Source organism: Panicum hallii, chromosome 3, assembly GCF_002211085.1.
Source record: "Panicum hallii strain FIL2 chromosome 3, PHallii_v3.1, whole genome shotgun sequence".
NCBI lineage: Eukaryota > Viridiplantae > Streptophyta > Magnoliopsida > Poales > Poaceae > Panicum > Panicum hallii.
The window spans coordinates 62755740-62775199 of NC_038044.1; the positions used below are offsets into that span (position 1 = coordinate 62755740).

The following is a 19460-nucleotide window of genomic DNA, read 5'->3' on the forward strand; positions in this document are numbered from 1 at the left end:
TCCTAATGGCGAGAGCAACCCGTCCCGGGGGAACGTGTCATCCCGGGCGGTTAGGCTTAACCACGCGGCTGACAGCGACACAGCCCGCGATGCATTGGGCCCACTAGTAAACTGGACCGCGAGTGAGAGAGAGAGAGAGAGTGGCGGCAGCTAATCCTAAATATCGGCCCACTCCCTCGCCGTGACACGTCATGCCCAATTAAAAATACTCGTGGGTCGGTAGCCCCGGCCCTATAAGAGGCTTGGGCTATTTATGGCACACGGCCCATTCTTCCAGCAACACGTTCGGCCCATTCAGAAAGTGGATTAGCGGAGGCTTGGGCTAATTAGGTTCATTCATTTCGGATTTCCAGGCCACTCGGAAGCAACCTTTTTTTCTTCTTTTCTTTTTGTTGAAAAACAAAACGAATCTTCATAAAGACACAAAATATATACAAATTTTAACTCCAAATTCAAGCAGTGACCTTATTAAGCTACATTTCTTTTGTACACGGCACGATTACTAATAAGCTAACCATAATAATAAGAGGCACTCATCAACTCTCCCTACTAGCTTAGATACTGCTACTCCATAACGATCAGTTGCCGGCGCCGGGCTTGCGCGCGCCTTCCTCCACCCGGGCGGCGTCGGCCTCGGCGGCTAGCGCCTTGGCCGTGTCGTACGACGCGTGCAGCCCGAAGAGGAAGTAGTAGGCGAGCAGCGCCGCCGTCCAGACCCCGAACCGCACGAACGACGCGGCGTCGATGGACCCCAGCAGGAAGATGTTGATGAAGATGGACGCCGCCGGCAGCCACGGCACGAGCGGCACCCCCCACGTCTTGGGCGCGCGCGCCTTGGGCACGCCGCACTGCAGGAACAGCGTCGCGGCGAGCCACGCCGCGACCGTCACCGCGTACGGGACCCACCCGCCGCCGCCCGCGCTCGTCGCGCCCCAGCACGCCGCGGTGGCCACCGAGGACGCCATGATGGCGGCCAGGCACGCCGCGAGCTTGTTCCGGTCGGCGGCGGACGTCTCGCCGGCCACGTAGTAGCGGCGGACCAGGAGGGCCACGGCGACGAGCATGAAGATGAAGAGCGTGGAGATGGAGAGCAGGTTGGAGAGGATGCCGAGGTCGGTGAAGAGGGCGATGACGGCGGTGGCGAGCGCCATGGCGACGGTGGCGTTGAGGGGGGTGCCGAGCCTGGGGTGCACCTGCGCGAGGCACGGCGGCACCATGTGCGTCCGCGCGATGTGGGTCAGGTACCTGGCCTGGCCGACGGCGCTGACGAGGAGCACGGTGGTCATGCCCTTGAGCGCGCCGAAGGCGACGATGTACTTGGCCCAGTCCATGCCGGCGGCGGTGAAGGCGACGCTGAAGGGCGCGTCGGGGTCGATCTCCGAGTAGGGCTGCATCAGGCAGAGCACGACGGCGAGCACGCAGTAGATGGCGGTGGTGAGCGTCATGGCGCCGACGAGCCCGATGGGGATGTCCCGGGCGGGGTTCCGCGTCTCCTCCGCCATGGTGCTGACGGCGTCGAAGCCGATGTAGGCGAAGAAGAGCACGGCGGAGGCCGCGAAGATGCCGCGCGCGCCGAAGGGCGCGAAGTCGGCGGTGAGGTTGGCGGCCTTGGCGCGCGTCAGCCCCGCCACGACGATGAAGACGATGACGGCGAGGTGGACGATGGAGAGCACGTAGTTGAAGCGGGAGGAGCCCTTGGTGCTGAGCACGGCGAAGAGGCAGATGAGCAGGACCACGGCAACGGCGATGGGGTCGAGGCGCGAGTAGTCCTCCGAGAGGGAGGGCACGTGGACGCGGAAGTCGTTGGGGTGGTGGTCCAGCAGCGTCGCGAAGTAGGACGTCCACGACCGCGCCACCGCCGCGCCGCCGATGCAGTACTCGAGGAGGATGTTGCCCGCCGCGATGAACGCCATGAAGTCGCCCAGCTCCACGCGGAGGTACGCGAACGACCCGCCTGCGTGCATATGGATGGATGAAGAATGATTGATTCTAACTGATCAGCGAGATCGAGATATTATTAGATTGATCTCGATCGATGCAGCAGGAATGCGCAAGTGAGTGAGATCGATCGAGACTACTGTGATCACGGATCGGTTGTGCATGTGAACGAAAATGATCGTATACCTGCGACGGGGATCTCGACGGCGAACTCGGTGTAGCAGAAGACGGAGAGCATGGCGGAGACGCCGGAGACGGCGTAGGAGACGACGACGGCGGGGCCGGCGGCCTCCTTGGCCTCCTGCCCCGTGAGCACGAAGATCCCGGCCCCGATGACGGCGCCGATGCCGAACCAGATGAGGTCCCACCACGTGAGCGTGCGCTTCATGTCGGCGCCGCTCCGGCCGCGCACCTCGTTCACCTCCGCCGAGTCCAGCGACCGCGCCGTGGCGCGGTCCCGCAGCCGCGGCCCCGTCTCCAGCAGCGCGCGCCCGTACGCCGACCAGCTCCGGAACGACTCCTCCGGGAACAGCCCGCCGCCGCAGCACCCGCGCCGCCGCACGCCATCGCCGCCGCCGGCGGACGCCGCCATTGTGACCTGGCCTGGCCGGGGGGGTTAGTGTGAGCGATCGGTGGAGGCGCGGGGGGCTTTGCGGGGACGGTGGACGCCCGCGCGCATATATAGTGGAGGTGGAGGCGTGCGTGCCCTAGGTGATCCCAGCCGTCAGGTCGCGCGGGCGGGAGGCGGCTGCGCCACCCGTCGCGAACAAGATTCCGTTGCGGCGGCGGCCCGAGGTGGTGGTTGGTAGCCGCGCTCGTAACAAGATTCTGCTGCGGATCAGCGGACGGGAGAATCTGCTGCTGCCGAGACCGCTTCCAAGTGCATGGCGAATCTCAACCTGGGCCGCGATCCGGCCGGCCCAACGACTCCTGCAGGGAAGGGAAGGCTCCAGCTTCTCAGGCCCGGCCCAGAATCGCGGCCCGTATCGCGACTGATGATTGAGGACGACGAGGACTTCGTTGCGATTGCGACGAGTATCTCGTGTACGGTGGTGATTTACACGTTGTCGCAGGCCATCAAATTTGGCGTGACATGGCTTGGTTAATGTCAGTCGCACGGATGCCACGTGTCAGTAGTGCAGCGAGATTGTTCATAGCCTGCCAATGCGTAGTATAGCCTAGCATCTCCAAGCTGAGAGGTACTCTCCGCTCCCGATCGCACGTCGTTTTGATAAATTTAGATATATAATTATGTTTTACATGTATCTAGACAGGAGTAGGTTTGTTGCCGAAGAAGCGCAGAACATATACCAAATACAAGCCATGCAAGCCCAATAGGAACACTTTGATATGCATTGTTTGCCTCTTGATTGGAATTTGGTCTTGACATGTTACACTGTTACAAGAATTAGGCAACACACAACTGTGCATCCTTTCTACATACACTACATTCCTGTTCGACGATTAGGAGAGAAAATAAAGTGCCCACACCCTTTACTTTTACACTCAGAGTTGAGCTAACCACCATCAACATGATGAAACTAACTAAAAGAAAGCCACACTCCTAAAGAGAAAACATAGAACACAATGCTTTTTTGGAGTTATCAAGGCTTAGTGCTGATTTTAAGAAATCGATTCACAAACAAGTATACCTTAGCCGTTAAATTGACACCAAGCTTACCTATGCTCTTCCAACAAAGCACAAGGCCGTTGATAGTGATGTATAAGCAAACAGTTCCATCTAGTAGCCGGTTGTACTGAATAAACTGAAAATGTCCACGAGATAAACTATCTAGCGACGAGACAAGTCACCTAGCCACCTAGGCAGGCAGGGTTGGATTCTTACCAACTTCAACAGCAAATAGCTAAAGGTACATCTCAACCCCTAACGAGTTATTTTTATGGCATTTTGCTAACTCGTGCCTATTTGAAACAAAGAGTTTCCATAGCTAGCAAAGAAGCAGTAGTAATAATAGTAGTTTCTCAGGTCACGAACTTGTGAAAACTTTGACTAACAATAACTTTTAAAATGTTCAGCCTAGGAACACGGAATCATATGTGCATATTCTCTTGAAAAGTACTTCAATAATGACATAATTTTATAAACCATATTTTTTAAAAAAACAGTGGTCAATGGTACCCATCAAAGACAGTTGATGTCTAAATCAAATACTCCCGCCGTTCCAAACTGCAAGTTAAACTTCTATAACTTTGATCAAAGTTAGAGAAGTTTAACTTGGGACAAAAGTATGACCCACATTTGGAAAATGGAGTATTTTGACCCAGAGGGTAACATCTAGGAGATGATAACTTTTTAAGCTTCATGTGGAACTGCACTCACTTTTGTTACTGTACACCACCGGTTCAGTGTTCTTTTTAGTGTTCAAAGAGCTAGGCCCAGGAAGAAATTCATAATTCCTACTTTCCTAGTCCAGACCCAGGCCCAAAAGTTTACTCCAATTTCAAGTAACAGGGAACTACTCTATCGACCAAAAGATGTAGAAAGAATTACTTATATGCTCTACCTCCTCTCCAAAAGTAAAGACAAAACGATAGTACTACTCTACCGATGCGCGTGCTGTACGGGTGTGCTTCCTACGTCAACGATGAAAATGGGCCTGGGTTCTCTACGAGGTGGACTTTCAGCTTCAGCAACGAGTCTGGCAAGCTACACCACGTCTGAAGAGCTTAGATTTGTGATCCTACTAATCCACGTATCTTTCAAGAGAGACAGCGAAGCCAATCAATATCTTCCCTTTCGTTTGCTCCCAATTGCTATAGAGAAACGTACGACCTCGTTTTTCGATCCGTGTTTTGCTTGCCTCTTTTTGTGCTGGTCTTACTCTCGCCTTCAGCCCGTGCAGGCTTACTTGTTTAGATTTGGCTAACCTTAAGACCTTCTCACACATTTGGATGGTAAGAACTTGAGATGCCTCCATCACAAGCTCAGAACCCATGCATTTTTGGCCATGTTGTGTAGGCAACCAAAATCTTGGCCATATGGTACGTGGCTAGTTCATGCACACACCAAGCAAGCGTGCACGGGCTCCATCAGCGAATGCCACACTGAAGCTTGTGGATCCATTTGCATGCATGCGTCCGAGCAAGCATGCTGCCGAACCTAATTCTGTGGCTAACACGAAACAGTGAAAATCAGAGAAGCACTGTTGGTGCTTTAATGGTATAGAAAAATGTTACTGCATCTAGGTGATATGACATGACATGCTCTCCGGTCTATTGCTTTTGACCACTACTTTGTGTTTTTTTTCTATTAAAGTATATCACAAAACCTTATAAATTTGAGTAAAGTATCTTTTTAAGACACATCTACACGTATTGTCTCCAAACTTTTCTATGGTGGTATATCTATAAAATCTAATATATTTACAGATCATCTTTTCAAGACAAATCGACACATGTGATTTTTGTCTTTAAACTAGATATTTATAATATAACGGTCAATGTTTCATAACTTTGCCCGGATTTGTGACCGGAGTGAGTGTTAGTGGCTCTAATGTTAAGATCAAAATGCACGAAGGAGAGCATATGGACAACCAATCAAGAGATGGAACACATACCACACGCATTTGGAAAATTCTTGGACGCCTACATGCGTACCTCATGGATGATTCGACAGGTCTATGCAGCTTTGTACCTGCAACAACAGGAGTAGGTCCATGAATAAACACTTGCACCGCTTTACAAAAAGATACCTTGCGCCCCAGTGCATTACCCATAGAATAGGATTTGCACAAGTGAAAAAAAAAGAACACAAAGTATTAAGGGTGCAGTAAAAATCTCTTTTCACACATCAACAAGCACATGAAATAACACATGTCCACCTGGCCAGACCATGTGATAGGTATTGATGAAGTGGCTAAAACCGAAAGCCCAAAATGTTGCAATTCGTGTAGACCCGGGAGTACAAGGGTGATGCTGTCCTTGTATTTTCAAGAGCACATGGCAAAACAGATCAAGGGCCCATGATGCAAGATTGGAGATGTCTCTCATGTGCAAACGAGAAGGGTCATCCAATCGCTAGTTTCACATGGCCATGCATGTATCCACATCAAATAAGAGGCGTCCATTCAAGTCAAGTTGATCAACATATGAACAGGGCATCCGAGCAGTTCAGCTTGATGCTCACACCATCCTTCTCAAAAGAAGATGCAGAAACACTATGGTATCGGCTTTTGTGTGTCATCTTTAGCAGCTAATTAAATACTTGAGAGACGAAGGAGAGAGTTTAAACCAGTTTAACTTTAACCATTTAACCACCACCATGTAAACTATATCCTCAATTCAGACAATGTACTAAGTAAAAGTGTGCGCCTGTACATGAGTTTGCAACTCTACCCAGGTATGAGAAAGAACAATGTATTAACCTTGTCAGAAAGCAACCATTCACTAGCTCAGCTCATCCTCAACTGAATTTCTCATGTCTACCACCTCCAGAAGGCAGCGGTGACATGATCATGTATCAGCCTCTTGCACCATCCTCGGGATACCTTGAAATAATCTAGTCTGCCTTAAATAAGTATAATGCGCAGTTTCTTCTTGCAGTGCAGCATGTTCCACAACCCCACACTTTGACACTGATATAAACCCTGCGAAGTAGACACAGAAGACTCTAATTAGCCTAAGAATATCTTTCGAGTCCAAATTGCAAGCTGTTGGCTGTAGCATGTTTCATGAAGCAAAACAGTGCCAAGGTTAGGTCAGCAAAGCAGAGATGATTGTGTCCACTACCGGTGACTTGTTATTTCAATGGGAAGGACTTGTGTTCATCAGCCATGATAATAATAGATCTAACTTCCCTCTCCGAATTTGCATGCAATGGTCAATTTAGATTCCAACATAATATCTCGGACATTAAATTCTTGGAAGTACGAAAAAACAACTGATTTCATCAATTGGAATCCTCAGGTGAGAAATACCAGCAGATAGCATGCAACTATGCAAGCCTGTACTGCAAAGTACACTGGATGAAATTTCCAGGTGACTACCCAGATGATGTTAGAAATATTTAGCACCAATATCAGCAAAATGAAATATGGAAAAGGATGTAGGAGATTAAGCGGTAACCTAGACAATGTGCATCTATAAATTAAGCATAAACAAATGTGGAATGTGTCATAATTATTAATCACCCATTAAATTCAATCAGTTGATAAAGGCATAGTTGGGGTCATGGATAGGTATCATCCAAAAAGAGAGCAAGCTTTTTATGTATAACAGTAACACTCGAACCATGGAGTACTGGGGGTCAGGGGTACCTTCCAAATAGATCTGAGATCGACACTTCTATGCCAAAATTTCAATGTAATGCAGTTTAATCCACCAATCACACCTATGTACCAACTCTAGTTTAATCCCTGAAAAAAGAAGTTATCAGTAACAATGGTAGAAAATGGAGGCAGTTTGACAAGCTAAATGTCCCATTTCTAGTTCAACATGATGCACAAATATATGCCAATTAAACTTGATGAAACATGGGGCCCCCCTGGACTGAAGTATTTTTAAAGAAATGTTTAAAAGGATTTAAAACCAAACAAAATTTTCCCATGATGCTGGTTTGGAAAAAAAGAAGACTGAGGATGTCCAATTCGTAAAAGATGGCTTCCAATGCCCATAAATCAGTAGGAATGTAACATTGTTCTTGGACAAATTCTAATGGTTGTGGACACATCTTATTGCAAATTCAATAAGCTATTACAAATTAAGGGCATGGTGACGAACAAAATCCAGCATTCTGAGTTGACTCACAAGAAGAAAGATGGCTCAGCAGCAGATGAGATAGAATGATATGAAAACTAATATACGAGTTTCACACTGAAGAAAAAAACTCATATGAAGACTAATCTATTTAACATAGCCAAAAACTCTTAAGTGCTGCAATTACCTCGAAGGATGGCCTTACGTAATTGTTAATTCATTGATCCACGGCACCTAAGCAAGGACTGAATAGTTAGGACAAGAAGGTAGAGTAATAAAACAGAAGTAATCTGAACACTACCAGCCTAGCATACAACTGTTAATTAATAAAATAGAAACAGAACATGTCACTGTTAAGCAAAATCATGACCATGAGGAGCACAAGTCATTTAACTTTTATAAGAAAAGATTTCACGTGGACGCAGAAGATATTAGCATTTGAATGCTTCGGTTATTCTTTCAATCTTTCTAGAGCTTGTTATGTACTAATTAATTACTTCAAGGCATGAAACTAGCTACTTTCAGTGGTAAAAAAAAGTTGGCATCAACCAATGTTCTCACATTACCAGCAGTTTGGTAAGATAACATTTTTTTATGTTGGCTTAATTTTTTAAATTGTGTTAGTATTACATGCAAGTATTTTGTCAGCCTATAACATCAATGAATAGGACTATATGAGTTATGATGGCGATGGGCAAACTTAGTATCAGTAAGACCATTTAAAACATATTATCTTCAATAGACCTCAACTAAGAAAAGAAGATGTCCATAACTAGTGATAGCAGATTTACCTCCGGGAACCACAATAGCATGGGATCTTCTTTTCCTCCAGCGGAAACTTGTAATTATATGTAAGTTCCTCACCAGCATATATACGCCTCTTTGCATAAATGTAAATCTTCTTCTGGCCATCAACAGTTATCACTTTTGTATAGCAATTTGGCTGACATGGAAAATAAGAACCCACTGCTTAGCATGTTACAAGCATCACAGTTCATTTTTTTTTCTTGAACACTTACTTCACAGGAATGATTTATGAACCTTGCTAAGCCACCACGCTTTGTAGCATCGACCTGCATAATTTAAGAGATTTAATGAATGCTAAAAAGAGTTGCAGTAAAAGACCGAAAATATTTTTCTATCAAAGCTTGAGATTACAACGGCAAAGCAGTACAATTACCCTTACTGTCCATTAAAAGAAGCAGGCCCTATGTTGAGAACTGCCCCAGAGTTTTTTGTTCAAAAATAATAATAGCATGCCCCCAACAAACTAATGATTTTCTTTATGCTCTAGCTAACCATTTTCACAGTTTATTTAATTTGTACTGCTTTGAATAATCTACGACTTTCTTATTCTTGTAAGCAATGAAAGAAAATGAAGACACCAAAACAACACTGCATTCAGAGGATGTAAGTAAGGAATGATCTGTATCACCTACCACATAATCATCATCCAACCGAAAAAGGTAGCTGCTTCCAATCCCACTCTTCTCATATTGAGACTCACGTATGTCCGAGACCTGTAGGGTACAAATCAATCTCTAACACATTGCTCAAAATAAGCACATCAATTAAGCAATGGTTGATTGAATAATGCACAATTACCCGCTTGCGAATCAGGTCACCAACATATTCGATAACAAAGTCTTCTGCTTGGATCAACTCAAGGGCAACCAGTCCCCATTCATGGATCTTGCTCCTCTGAAAACGCAACCGCTTTTTCCTTGCCTACACATCAAGAAAGGCATAAATGAGTTATGGCTATGATCAAAACTTCAAAGAAACAGAAATTTCAGAAAATACACAAGTTATGTTTACCTTCATTTGGGTAATTTTCAGCAGCTCAGAACCTTCATAGGCTTTTAACAGCCGCCGCAGCTTAACCCGATTTGTTCTTGCAGATGAATCCCTCTTGACTTGAAATTTCCACACCTTATTATCTGAGGCAGAAAGAATTGTACGGGCACGATACCCTCTCACACGAGCCCTTTCTGATGGAGTAGCATTCCGCGCCCAATTACGCCACTCCCATCCATTAATCGAAGCTCTAGCACAACCATCTGATTTAGGCCATGGAATCACCGGTTCTACCGTCTGACTGGACTCACTTGAAATTTTCTTGCCCTTTCTTTTCTTGACAGGCTTCGTGAGCATACTTGTCATGACATTATCATTCACCATAGGTGTTTTGTTAGCAACCACTTGCTTCTTAGGTGGATGAGATGACCTGGTTCCTGGAAAGGAAAGGCGTATTACAAACTATACAAATCTATGTATGATGTATCAGAAGGAGAAGAACCCAACTAGAAGACTTACTTTTTGGCACCTCACTGGAAACGAGTTTCAGATCTTGCTGGATATTCAAATCATGAGCATCATTAGCCATAGCCAGAGTCTTGGTTCTTTTTTTAGAGGGCTTGTCCACAAATGAAACTTTCTTTGATGTTGAAGCTTTCTTTGATTCCTGGATATTTTTCACAGAAATCTTGTGGTCAACAAGCTGACATAGAGGTTTTGAGAGCTGCTCATCCATTGAAATTTCCAAATGTTCTTTTGATGATGTTGTTTGACAGATTTTCTTGGATTTCCTCTTCCTGTAGTATGTATATTCTTTGAGTTTTGATGATCCATCTGCAATTTTAGGTACAGCATTTTGCCTGGTGTACCATGAGTCCAAGCACTTGCTAATTGTATCTGAGAAGAGAGATGTCCACTCTCTCACAACATTCTCGTGTAGTCTTTGCCGGCAGAGAGCCAATGTCATATATCTAGAAATCACAGGAATATAATTCATTGACCTCAAAGGCTGATACATGTTTTTGTCCTTAAGTGGTAAAGGAACTAAGCCAATCTCCATTCCAGGAGGAACTTCATCAAAACTCTCATCCAATTCTGCTGTCATACACATATCCATCTTTTCAAATATCCTTGCATAAGACACAAGGGGAAGGCACTCTTCTCCTGCACACAATCAAGGGGATAAGAAACCAAGCACAATACAGTTATGAGTGTAAGCCAGAATGTAACAGAAGGATGCTGCTCATTTACCATGAGAACTGAGCGTTTTATCTGTTGTCATTTCAGCAGCACTCCATGGTTCATCTGAAGTTGTTTCAATTGGGCTGGTCCTAGTAGCCGCAGCCATTTCACTACTATTCTGCTCTTCATCTACAGCCACTTCAATGGTATTCAGCCCTTCATCTGCATGTGTTTCAATTGGACTGCCTTTTCTGGCCGCACCCATTTCAACAGTATCCAGTTCTTCGCCTACAACCAACTCAACAGGACTGAGTGTTTCCTGCATAGACGCTTCGGCTGAAATGGGTGATTCCGGTGCATGAATTGGCGTACCAATTTGTTCCTGTGATACACAATAATCGGAAATATTGTGTAAATTCAGGCATATTAGTAGAAATCAAGATAAATTCCTAATTATAAACCCACCTGATCAATACCGCTTTCAAGTCCATAGCATAAACAATTTGTTATCTCCTCTGCAATTACCTCCTCAAAATAGTGAAACAAAGATTGCTTTGAAGAGATATATAGTTCGTTCGCCAGCATCCTCTGGACTACTTCGAAGGGGCCAGAAAATAAAGTGGTGCTTGATTCAGACTTCCTATCAACATTGGCACTTCCATTGGCTTCTAATGAGGATGCAGAGAGGGAGCACCCAGCAGATTTCCCACGCGGTTCAAATCCAGGTGGAAATTCCATGCAAGCGTCAGGGTCCTGCAAAACCATGAAAGTATCACAATATTAGCTGTGAAACAAGAAATAAAGGTTTAAAACACTAAACCATTCTATCAAGAAAAAATGCATTTAGCCGCAGTGAAAACACCTTTGATGGCATTTCATGACTGTCTTGGGCTTTTATATTATCAGTGGTGACAGAAATAATCGTAGAGGGCTGATTCAAATGACAATTTCTCTGTGACCATACATCACAGTAGTCCATAACAGGGTCAGACAGTATTCCGTCCCATATATTCTTCATGGATTCATAATAAATTGTTTTCCAAACTGCTGACAGTATATCGGCAAATTTGTCATGTACTGCCGTAGATTGAATGGCCATTGAAGAATCCACTTGGGCTGTATTATACACGGAATTGCCTTTTTCTGGAGAAGCATATGGTTTGTTAACTTTGACATTAAGTTTGGAAACCTTCCTGTTGCTAACACTGTCAGGCTGCAAACAACAGCAAAATTAGGGCAGGTTATTAAATGTTGAAAAGGAATAGTAAGGCGCAACGCAGCTCCCTTGTTAGACAAACCCCTGATAAATAAAACAAACCTTAATAGCTTGGTTCTTCAGTTTTGCAGCCAATTGCTTCTCAGTCTTCTTGGAAGCAATTAAATCTGGAAGTACACAGCTGAATATTTCATCAATTAAAACCCTACGAGCTGATTTCATTATCCCTGCATGCAGCTGATGGCTGACATCACCAACTATGTCAACCACAAAGCCATTTAATGGTGCAGACACATTAGCTGTAGCTTCCGAACACTCTGTGTGTTCCCCACTCCACAAACCAATTAGTGATCCAAGTGTGAATGGGCCAAATTTGCCATCAACATGGTAAACCTACAATAAAAATGTCAGAGTGATTCAAAATGTGGACTATGTTGACGACTGAAACTTATTCAAAAATAAGTCTGCCCTTGCAATAGGAGGAAATGTGCAGTATGAGTGAACTACAGTATGAATGATCTAGACACACACGAACTTATCTTATCTATCAGGAACAAAATGCACGGAAGACCCCAATAGGAATTTCAAAAGAATCTTATCTTGGTTTTATCTCATCCATTTCGTGCAAATCTAGATGGTCCTACACGTAATGGTATGTGGCATGAATGTGATGTTCAGCCTGGCTGAGCTACCAGATTCTCTGTCCATGCAAAAATGGAAATAATGTGAAAACCATCATATGAAAAACCAATGTGGTATGCTAATCTAGCATAAAGTGCCAAGGGCACTCAAGGCAACGAATGAACCAAATTTTAAAAGGGTTTTCCAACCAGAAGAGAGAGAAACTCCTCTAACTACAACCCATTAGCATATCTAACAGCCTAATATCCTCAAGCCAGTGACATATATGATCGAATCACAGAAAAGTGTCACACACACAATGGAATGACTCTGCTACACAGAAGCAAACAAGAAGGTGACGATTTTAACATGTGCACACCAGTTTTGCATACTTAAAAGAATTACTGTGACCCAGAAAGTGATAGTTTTAGTAGCTGATTTCCTACCATTGAAAGATCTTGGATATAGCTATTGTGATGCCAATAGGAAAGTTCGGCAAGAGAATGTGGCCCGTGTCGGCAGCCTTCCGCATCCTCAAACATCCAGCATGATTCTTCACTTGAAAGATCCTAATTGGGAGAAAGCGGAAACCAATGGATTCAGGAAAGGTGAAGGATGAAACAGAAATATAAACAGAAAAGCAAACCATACATCTGGAAGAATCGCTTTAGCATGGGGAGTAACTTTCTTTGTCTCCATGGATGCATTTGGAGTGGAAACCGTGGCACCAAAATTCCATTGTGAAAGAAACTGTTTCAGAAAGCTTAAGGGAACAGGATCGGCTGTCTTCCCACCAAAAACAGCATAGATAGCAAGGTTTTGAGGCAAGAAACCAGTAGAGAGCCCCTCATACAGCTGTTCAGGTGGGTAAGGTCCACACATCTGCCCATGCTCGTTCATATACATGCAACCTTCCAAATATTGATGTTGGAGGTAGGCAACATGTGTTCCATTTCGACCAGCTGAATTGCCGAGCCCAGATTTTGGATAAACAACACCGTTGTTAGCTGTGGAACAGACATTTTCCTGCATTGCAGGAAACACACTAGTGTTCTGTGTTTGGTCACCACTACTGGAAGCCACTTGATGACCCTCCGAGCACCTGATAAATCATGCAGGAAAGCATTAGCAGAGCTCTAACTTCGAATATATGGAAAGATCAATGCTGAAGGGATGGGATGGTCAGTGAAGCTTTGTACCGGTCAAACAAGTTCCCCCCTGAATCATCACATGCTGGCACGGGACAGACAAGGGGTTCACTATCCGATGACTCGGCCACCAACAACTTCAGACGCTTCCTTCCAGTGACAGGATAAGAACAGCGGAAGCCTGACAACATTGGTCCAACATCCAGGTCCTGATCACATGAACAATGACACAGGCACAAGTGTCACAACAGTCACATACAGATCAACCGTATCCTTCAACTTAGGCCCAGTTTGTCTGAGCTTCTGTGGGCTTCTACACGTCTTTTAAAGCAATGAAAATCAACCTTAAAAGCCTGCTTATGAGGAGCTCTTTTCAAAAGCCAAATATTTTCATGAAAGTAGGCTGCTTTTGAAATGAGTTTCCACCGTGCTGGTTTCTAATGTTAATTTTTATTGATCTAAAAACTGCGTAGCTTCCTGCAAAAGCTCAAGCAAACTAGGCCTAAGAAGAAAACCAGTGGACATCATCAACCTTGCCAAAAATATAGCAAAGCAAGGGCGATAATTGGAGCATTATTGCTAAAACAGAATGGAGAGGCGGTTCGACCGGAAAACCGGGAAACCAGAACTCTCACAGGTCTGTTGTGGCTGAAAGATCACCCCTGTAATTAAACCACCTAAAAACCGGTATAAACAGCTAGGCCGCCTGGTTTAAAAACTTAGAAATGTGGGTGCTGAACCATTGTATCATGAACATGGCGCGGAGCGTGGGAAGGACGTGTGCACAGTGAATTAATGCACAAAAAGTTGTTGGGGTGGGAATGGAACCCCTTTCCCCCAGCCTCTTGGACTGGGAGACAATTGGGGATGTTTGGTTGGTGGCAATAACTTGCCTGATCCACCCGAGGCAGATCACCCCATACAGCAGGGTGGGGCAGCTGCCCCAGCTACCCGACAGCGCAACCCCCTCCCCCTCCTCTCCAGGGCACATCGGTGCGTCCACAGGAGCTGCAGCACCACCACTTCGGGCATTAGGCAACAGGGGCCGCAAGGAAGAAAGTGGATGTGAGCCAAATTGATGAAGAGGTAAGGCTATAGGACCCTGCAGGTTGTAGGCTCAAGTTCAAGCCCAAATTGCAACAACAAGGACCCCACGGCTCCGCGCACACAGCACGGGGGCAGCCAAGCACAGGTGCACGGCAACAGGACAGGGTGGCATCACACCTTAGTGGGAGAGAGAACAATATGCTGGCGCCAGACCAAACTGAAATCCAGCTCCCATGTGCCTTCCAATTACATGTTGCCCATGGAGATAGAGGGAGAGGAAGAAGAGATCAGCAGCTCAGGCCGGCTCCCGGCGCTACTGCGGTACTGCCAGCCACGGGTACAGCCATGGTTCAGCAGCTCTTAAATTGAAGATCATTTATCAATTTCTTAGAGATGCAGCAACAAGTTCCGATTGTTTTCATATTTGAGATGTAACTCTAATTGATTTATCTTCCGAATTTACAGGGTGCTCTTTTTGTACTTTGATGTATGTTGAATTGTTTGGTGCAATAATTGTTTGCTCTACCTCTTTACTCATCTTACAAGAGGTACAAACTTAAATCTTTAAACATGTTGTCTATTTTTTAGAAAAGGGAGATGTTACGGCCTCTGCATCCGCACACAGCCAGCATGTTTCTATTTACTATCTATACTTTGTTTTTATGTGATTTCAATACAAATATGGCATGGATATATGGCCTACTTTTACTATTCGTTCAGTTCGCCACGCGTGTTGGCCCCACCTAAATTTTAGATCGTGGTCCGCCACTGCCCGCAGAAGGTTAGCCCCTTATTTGTTCCATGGCCAGACTTTGGCATGCCGCATACAGTTAGGCATCTGCCATGAGCTTTGCCACAGCAGTTTTTGACAAAGGCTTGGCAGCCGAATGTTTGCCACCAGTTGGGCACGCAGCGCCCACCAGGTAAGCCGTGATACAATCGAGGCCCTTGAGAAAAAGGGTGCAAGTGCATATGAACTAAACAAAACGTCTATCCCAAACAAATCGCATGAAACAACCCTACCTTGTTGCGCAGGAAATCGACCCCCATCCTTTTTTTTAGAACTCAACGGGGGGCAGGAAGGCCACCTGACCAATGCATTGCAACATCTCAAAAGAGGCCGTGGATACAAACCATCCCTTTATCCCCTCTCTAGGTGCTGATAAAAAAAAATCGCCGTGCTCCCAATCCACCCCTCAACCCTAAACAGTCCCGCCCAATCCCCCACAGAGCACGGACCAACGTACCGAGGAGGGAGAAATCGCCGCCAGACTACGTCCGAGCTGAGCTACACGGGTACGTGATCATCGGACTATCGGAGGCAGCAAGGTCGAGCGAGTTGGGGGAGCACACGGAGAAGGTCGGGGACCGCGCGATGGCAGCTCTAATAGTCTAATCAAGGAACAGACGTGCTCAGCAGGCTAGAGCAGGTCGGATCTGCGGCTGGCTCACGTGGACCGGAGGCGCCCGCCGGTCTGCGCAGCCGCGGGCGCGCGAGCTGGGGAGGCGGCGTGCGCGTACATACGACGAAGGACTCGCCGGATCGGAGGGGAGAGGGAGGGAGAGACGGGGGAGAGGACTCACTGATCGGAGCATCGGTGGGGGAGAGCAGAGAGGGGAGGAGACGGGGATAGAGGACTCACCGGATCGGAGCGGTGCGGCATGACGTCTAGCTTGGGAGGGCGCCCCCGTCCGAGGCCGGGCGTCGCGGCCGCCACTGCCGCCGGGCGCTGGGTCACGTCAGGTGAGGGTGGATGCGACGCGCGGGGCGGGGGGGGGGGGGGGGGTGTTGTGGGGCTGCGGAGTTGGGTGGGGGCTGGGGACAGGAGATATGTGAGGCGAGGCCGCGAGGCGGGGGGTTGGGGGGAGGAGGACGTCAGGGCGAGGGCAAATTGGTCCAGCCAGCGAGCGGGGCGGCCGCCTCCCGACCGCGCGCGAGGAAATGGCGTCGTCCTCGACGGCCGTGTGATCCTTCCTTTTTACCGCGCGCTTCCGACCTCGGTCGCCGCGCATCCTGCGTGTTTGAACTTGGAATCGTGTTTGGAAAGGTGAGGAGTTCGGCGACGTCATTCCAAGGGGTTAAATGGATGCCCGGGAGGAGGAGGGCGAGTATGGCAATGGTGGTGGGTGCGGCGGCGCATACGGCAATGGTGGCGGGTGTGGCGGCGGTGGCGGCGCAAGTAAGGTGGCGAGCGGAGAAAACTTCTCGATCGGATGATGTTGAAGGCACGGTGATTGATCGACTGACCTATAGGACGAGATGAGGTGGACATCCCGACCGTTTGGTGTCGGCAGCGAGGACCGCTTCTATTGAGAATTTTTTTACTTAATTCTAGCAATGGAGCGTGTTTGGAGCGCAAACATTCATGCGGAGTTAAGGGTTTTAAGGAAGAAGACGGTTGTGGATGGCGGGAAAAGGATCCCGCGATATGCTACGGTAGGCCGGCCTGATTGTGACGCCGAGTATGTTGGGCCGGCCCAATCGGCGATGCCGATGGATGATGATGAAAGACCATTGGATGAAGAGTTGCCGCTATTAAATTTGTATGTTTTAAAAGGTGACACTACAAATTGGGAAATTTATAAGTCATGACGTTCATACTAGGTATTTTACAAGTAAAGTTTGGGTGTATTGAAAAAAATTCCATCATCCTTCAGCCTAGCCAGCTCAGTTATTCCCTTCTCTAAAGTCTAGACAAGCTCAAATGGCTGCGCCGGGAATCATTTTCGCCCTCAACTCAGCGCCGCCATCAACCTCCTTTGCTCCTTTCCACTGTTCCACCCCGGGCATAGTTCAACTTCAGTGTCAGGAACACAGCGTGAGTGACTTTGACACGAAGCATGCCTACAAAAAACACAGGTAGGCTTAGTAATGTGAATGTCATTGCTCTAGGAATTGGAGCTTAAGACTGTCACATATACTTACGCACGCTAACGAGCTAGGAAGCGAATGGGCTGGGCCACAAATAGCAAAGGTAACAAACAGCACAGCAGCATGCATCGACGACACTTCTGACATGGTCATGTGTATGGGCTGGGCCACAGGCCCACAGCCCAGCCCAACAAAGCAGCGGCCAAACAGATTTAAGATCTGATCCGACCCACACAGGATCAGACTTCAGAGTCCTACCCGCAAGCAGATCCAACTATCCAAGCGCGCACCCCCGCGAGACGTCAGGGCTTCCGATCCGAGCCCCATGGAACAGGAGCGCCGGCGGCAACGGCGCAGGATTACGGCGGTGGCGGAGGAGGAGCCGAGGAGCGTCCACGACGTCCCCGACGAACTGCTCAGGCTGATCCTCCTCCTCCTCGACTCCCCGATCTGGCTCGTCCGCGCGGCGTGCGCCTGCAGGCGGTGGCGCCGCGCCGTTGCCGACGGCGGCCGCGCCTTCCTCCGCCTCGCCGGCTCGTTCCACCTGCCCGCCGTCGTCGGGCACTACCACGTGCGCAGCTGCCGCCCCTTCGCGTTCGTGTCCTCGCCGGCGCTGCCCATCAACGGCGGCCGCTTCTCCCTCGACTTCATCCCCGCCATCAAGGACTGGATGGTAGCCGACTACCACGGCGGCCTCGTCCTCCTCCGCAAGCTTGGCGGCTCCCTGGCGAACCTCATCATCGTCTGCGACCCACTCACACGCCGGTACCAAGGGACCCGCCATCCCTCGGAAAAGCAGCTCGACCAGGCCTACGCCGCAGGCGCCTTCTTGCTCGACGGCGAAGACGGCGGCATCTCCATATCGAACTTCAGGGTGCTGCATTGCTTCCACCAAGGCCTCCGGGCCAGCGTGTTCGTCTTCGTCTCCACTGCCGACGGCGCCGGCTGGCGCTTTCTAAGGCAGTCGACAGACGCTGGCGACTGCTGTGGGCACGTCGCCGGCCGGGTCGACGGATCTATCTATCTGGGCTTGGCGACCGGCAAGGTCAAAATCCTCGACAAGTCCAGCCTGGAATTCTCCGATGTCGACCTGCCCATCCGCATCGACAGGTCGAAGTTACCAAGCGGATCGGCATTCACCGTCGTCCATGGCGCCGGCCCCAACCCCACCTCGCCGCCGACAACGTGGATCATCCACGTGCACGGCGACGCGCTGGAGTTCTTCCGCCTGGTCCGTGGCGGCGGCGCGTGGGTGCTGGAGCACAGCATCCCGCAGCTGTCGGAGGCGACGCGCGGGCTGCCAGGCTGCCACAAGGTCCTCAAGTGGAGAGCTGTGGATGTCATCGCCGGCGGCACTGGGATCGCCGTCGTGTCAGCAAGGGCCGGTTACAAGAGGGGGTGGCTCTTCTCCGTCGACATGGGCACCAAGGAGTTGCAGGTGGTGCCCGAGGACCGGATCAAGGCTTATCATAGAACGACGCGGACCTTCACCTACATGCTACCATGGCCTCGATCAGTTCTTGCGTGCCTGCCGCCCTAGCTAGCTAGCAGGGCGGAGCGACCGAGCACCCCGGCTTCAGATTTACTTGAAACAACATCGATCTACTTATCTGCCACTCCTTTTTTTATCTATGTTGTTCAACAATTTGTTTATGTCGGTTGCTTGAGTTGCATAATTTGTTTATTTGGTAGATGCAATTTTTTGCGCACTTGTGGTGCGACATCACCCTTCTTCGTGCAACGGAGGATCGATTGTCAATTCAACATGCATGTTGCCGCTACGTGGTGAAAGTGAATGAGGTGGCGGTGGAGTAGACGCGGAACGAGTGAGGTGGCGAGCAGAGCTGGACAAGGCCGAAGTGGTAGTTTATCTGTGAATACTTGTGCTGCGATCACCTTTCTTCGTGCAATAGAGGGCACGTTG

The 19460-nt window shown here is 48.2% G+C and overlaps 1 protein-coding gene across 4 annotated transcripts; it reads right to left on the reverse strand.

The window, feature by feature from the left end:
• Positions 1-461: 461 nt before the first annotated feature.
• On the reverse strand, positions 462-16445 carry LOC112887194 (cationic amino acid transporter 1-like). Of its 4 annotated transcripts, XR_003227523.1 has the most exons (19): positions 16308-16445; positions 13669-13826; positions 13121-13571; positions 12916-13038; positions 11951-12241; positions 11495-11845; positions 11098-11385; positions 10702-11014; positions 9970-10614; positions 9472-9887; positions 9259-9381; positions 9093-9173; positions 8673-8726; positions 8445-8596; positions 7841-7887; positions 7215-7313; positions 6324-6545; positions 5517-5593; positions 3274-5071 (listed from the first exon to the last, which is right to left on the reverse strand). XR_003227523.1 is itself a non-coding variant. In XM_025953319.1 (5 exons), exons 4-5 carry the CDS (start codon positions 2528-2530, stop codon positions 579-581), a joined length of 1782 nt encoding a protein of 593 aa, XP_025809104.1. In that variant the 5' UTR covers positions 2531-2868; positions 5517-5593; positions 6324-6545; positions 7215-7312; the 3' UTR covers positions 462-578. The 4 variants fall into 4 exon arrangements, 1 of the variants encoding a protein (XP_025809104.1); XR_003227522.1 differs by having other exon boundaries at positions 3274-5593; XR_003227524.1 differs by lacking the exon at positions 16308-16445 and adding an exon at positions 16249-16297 and having other exon boundaries at positions 3274-5593.
• Between the last annotated feature and the right edge of the window lie 3015 nt (positions 16446-19460).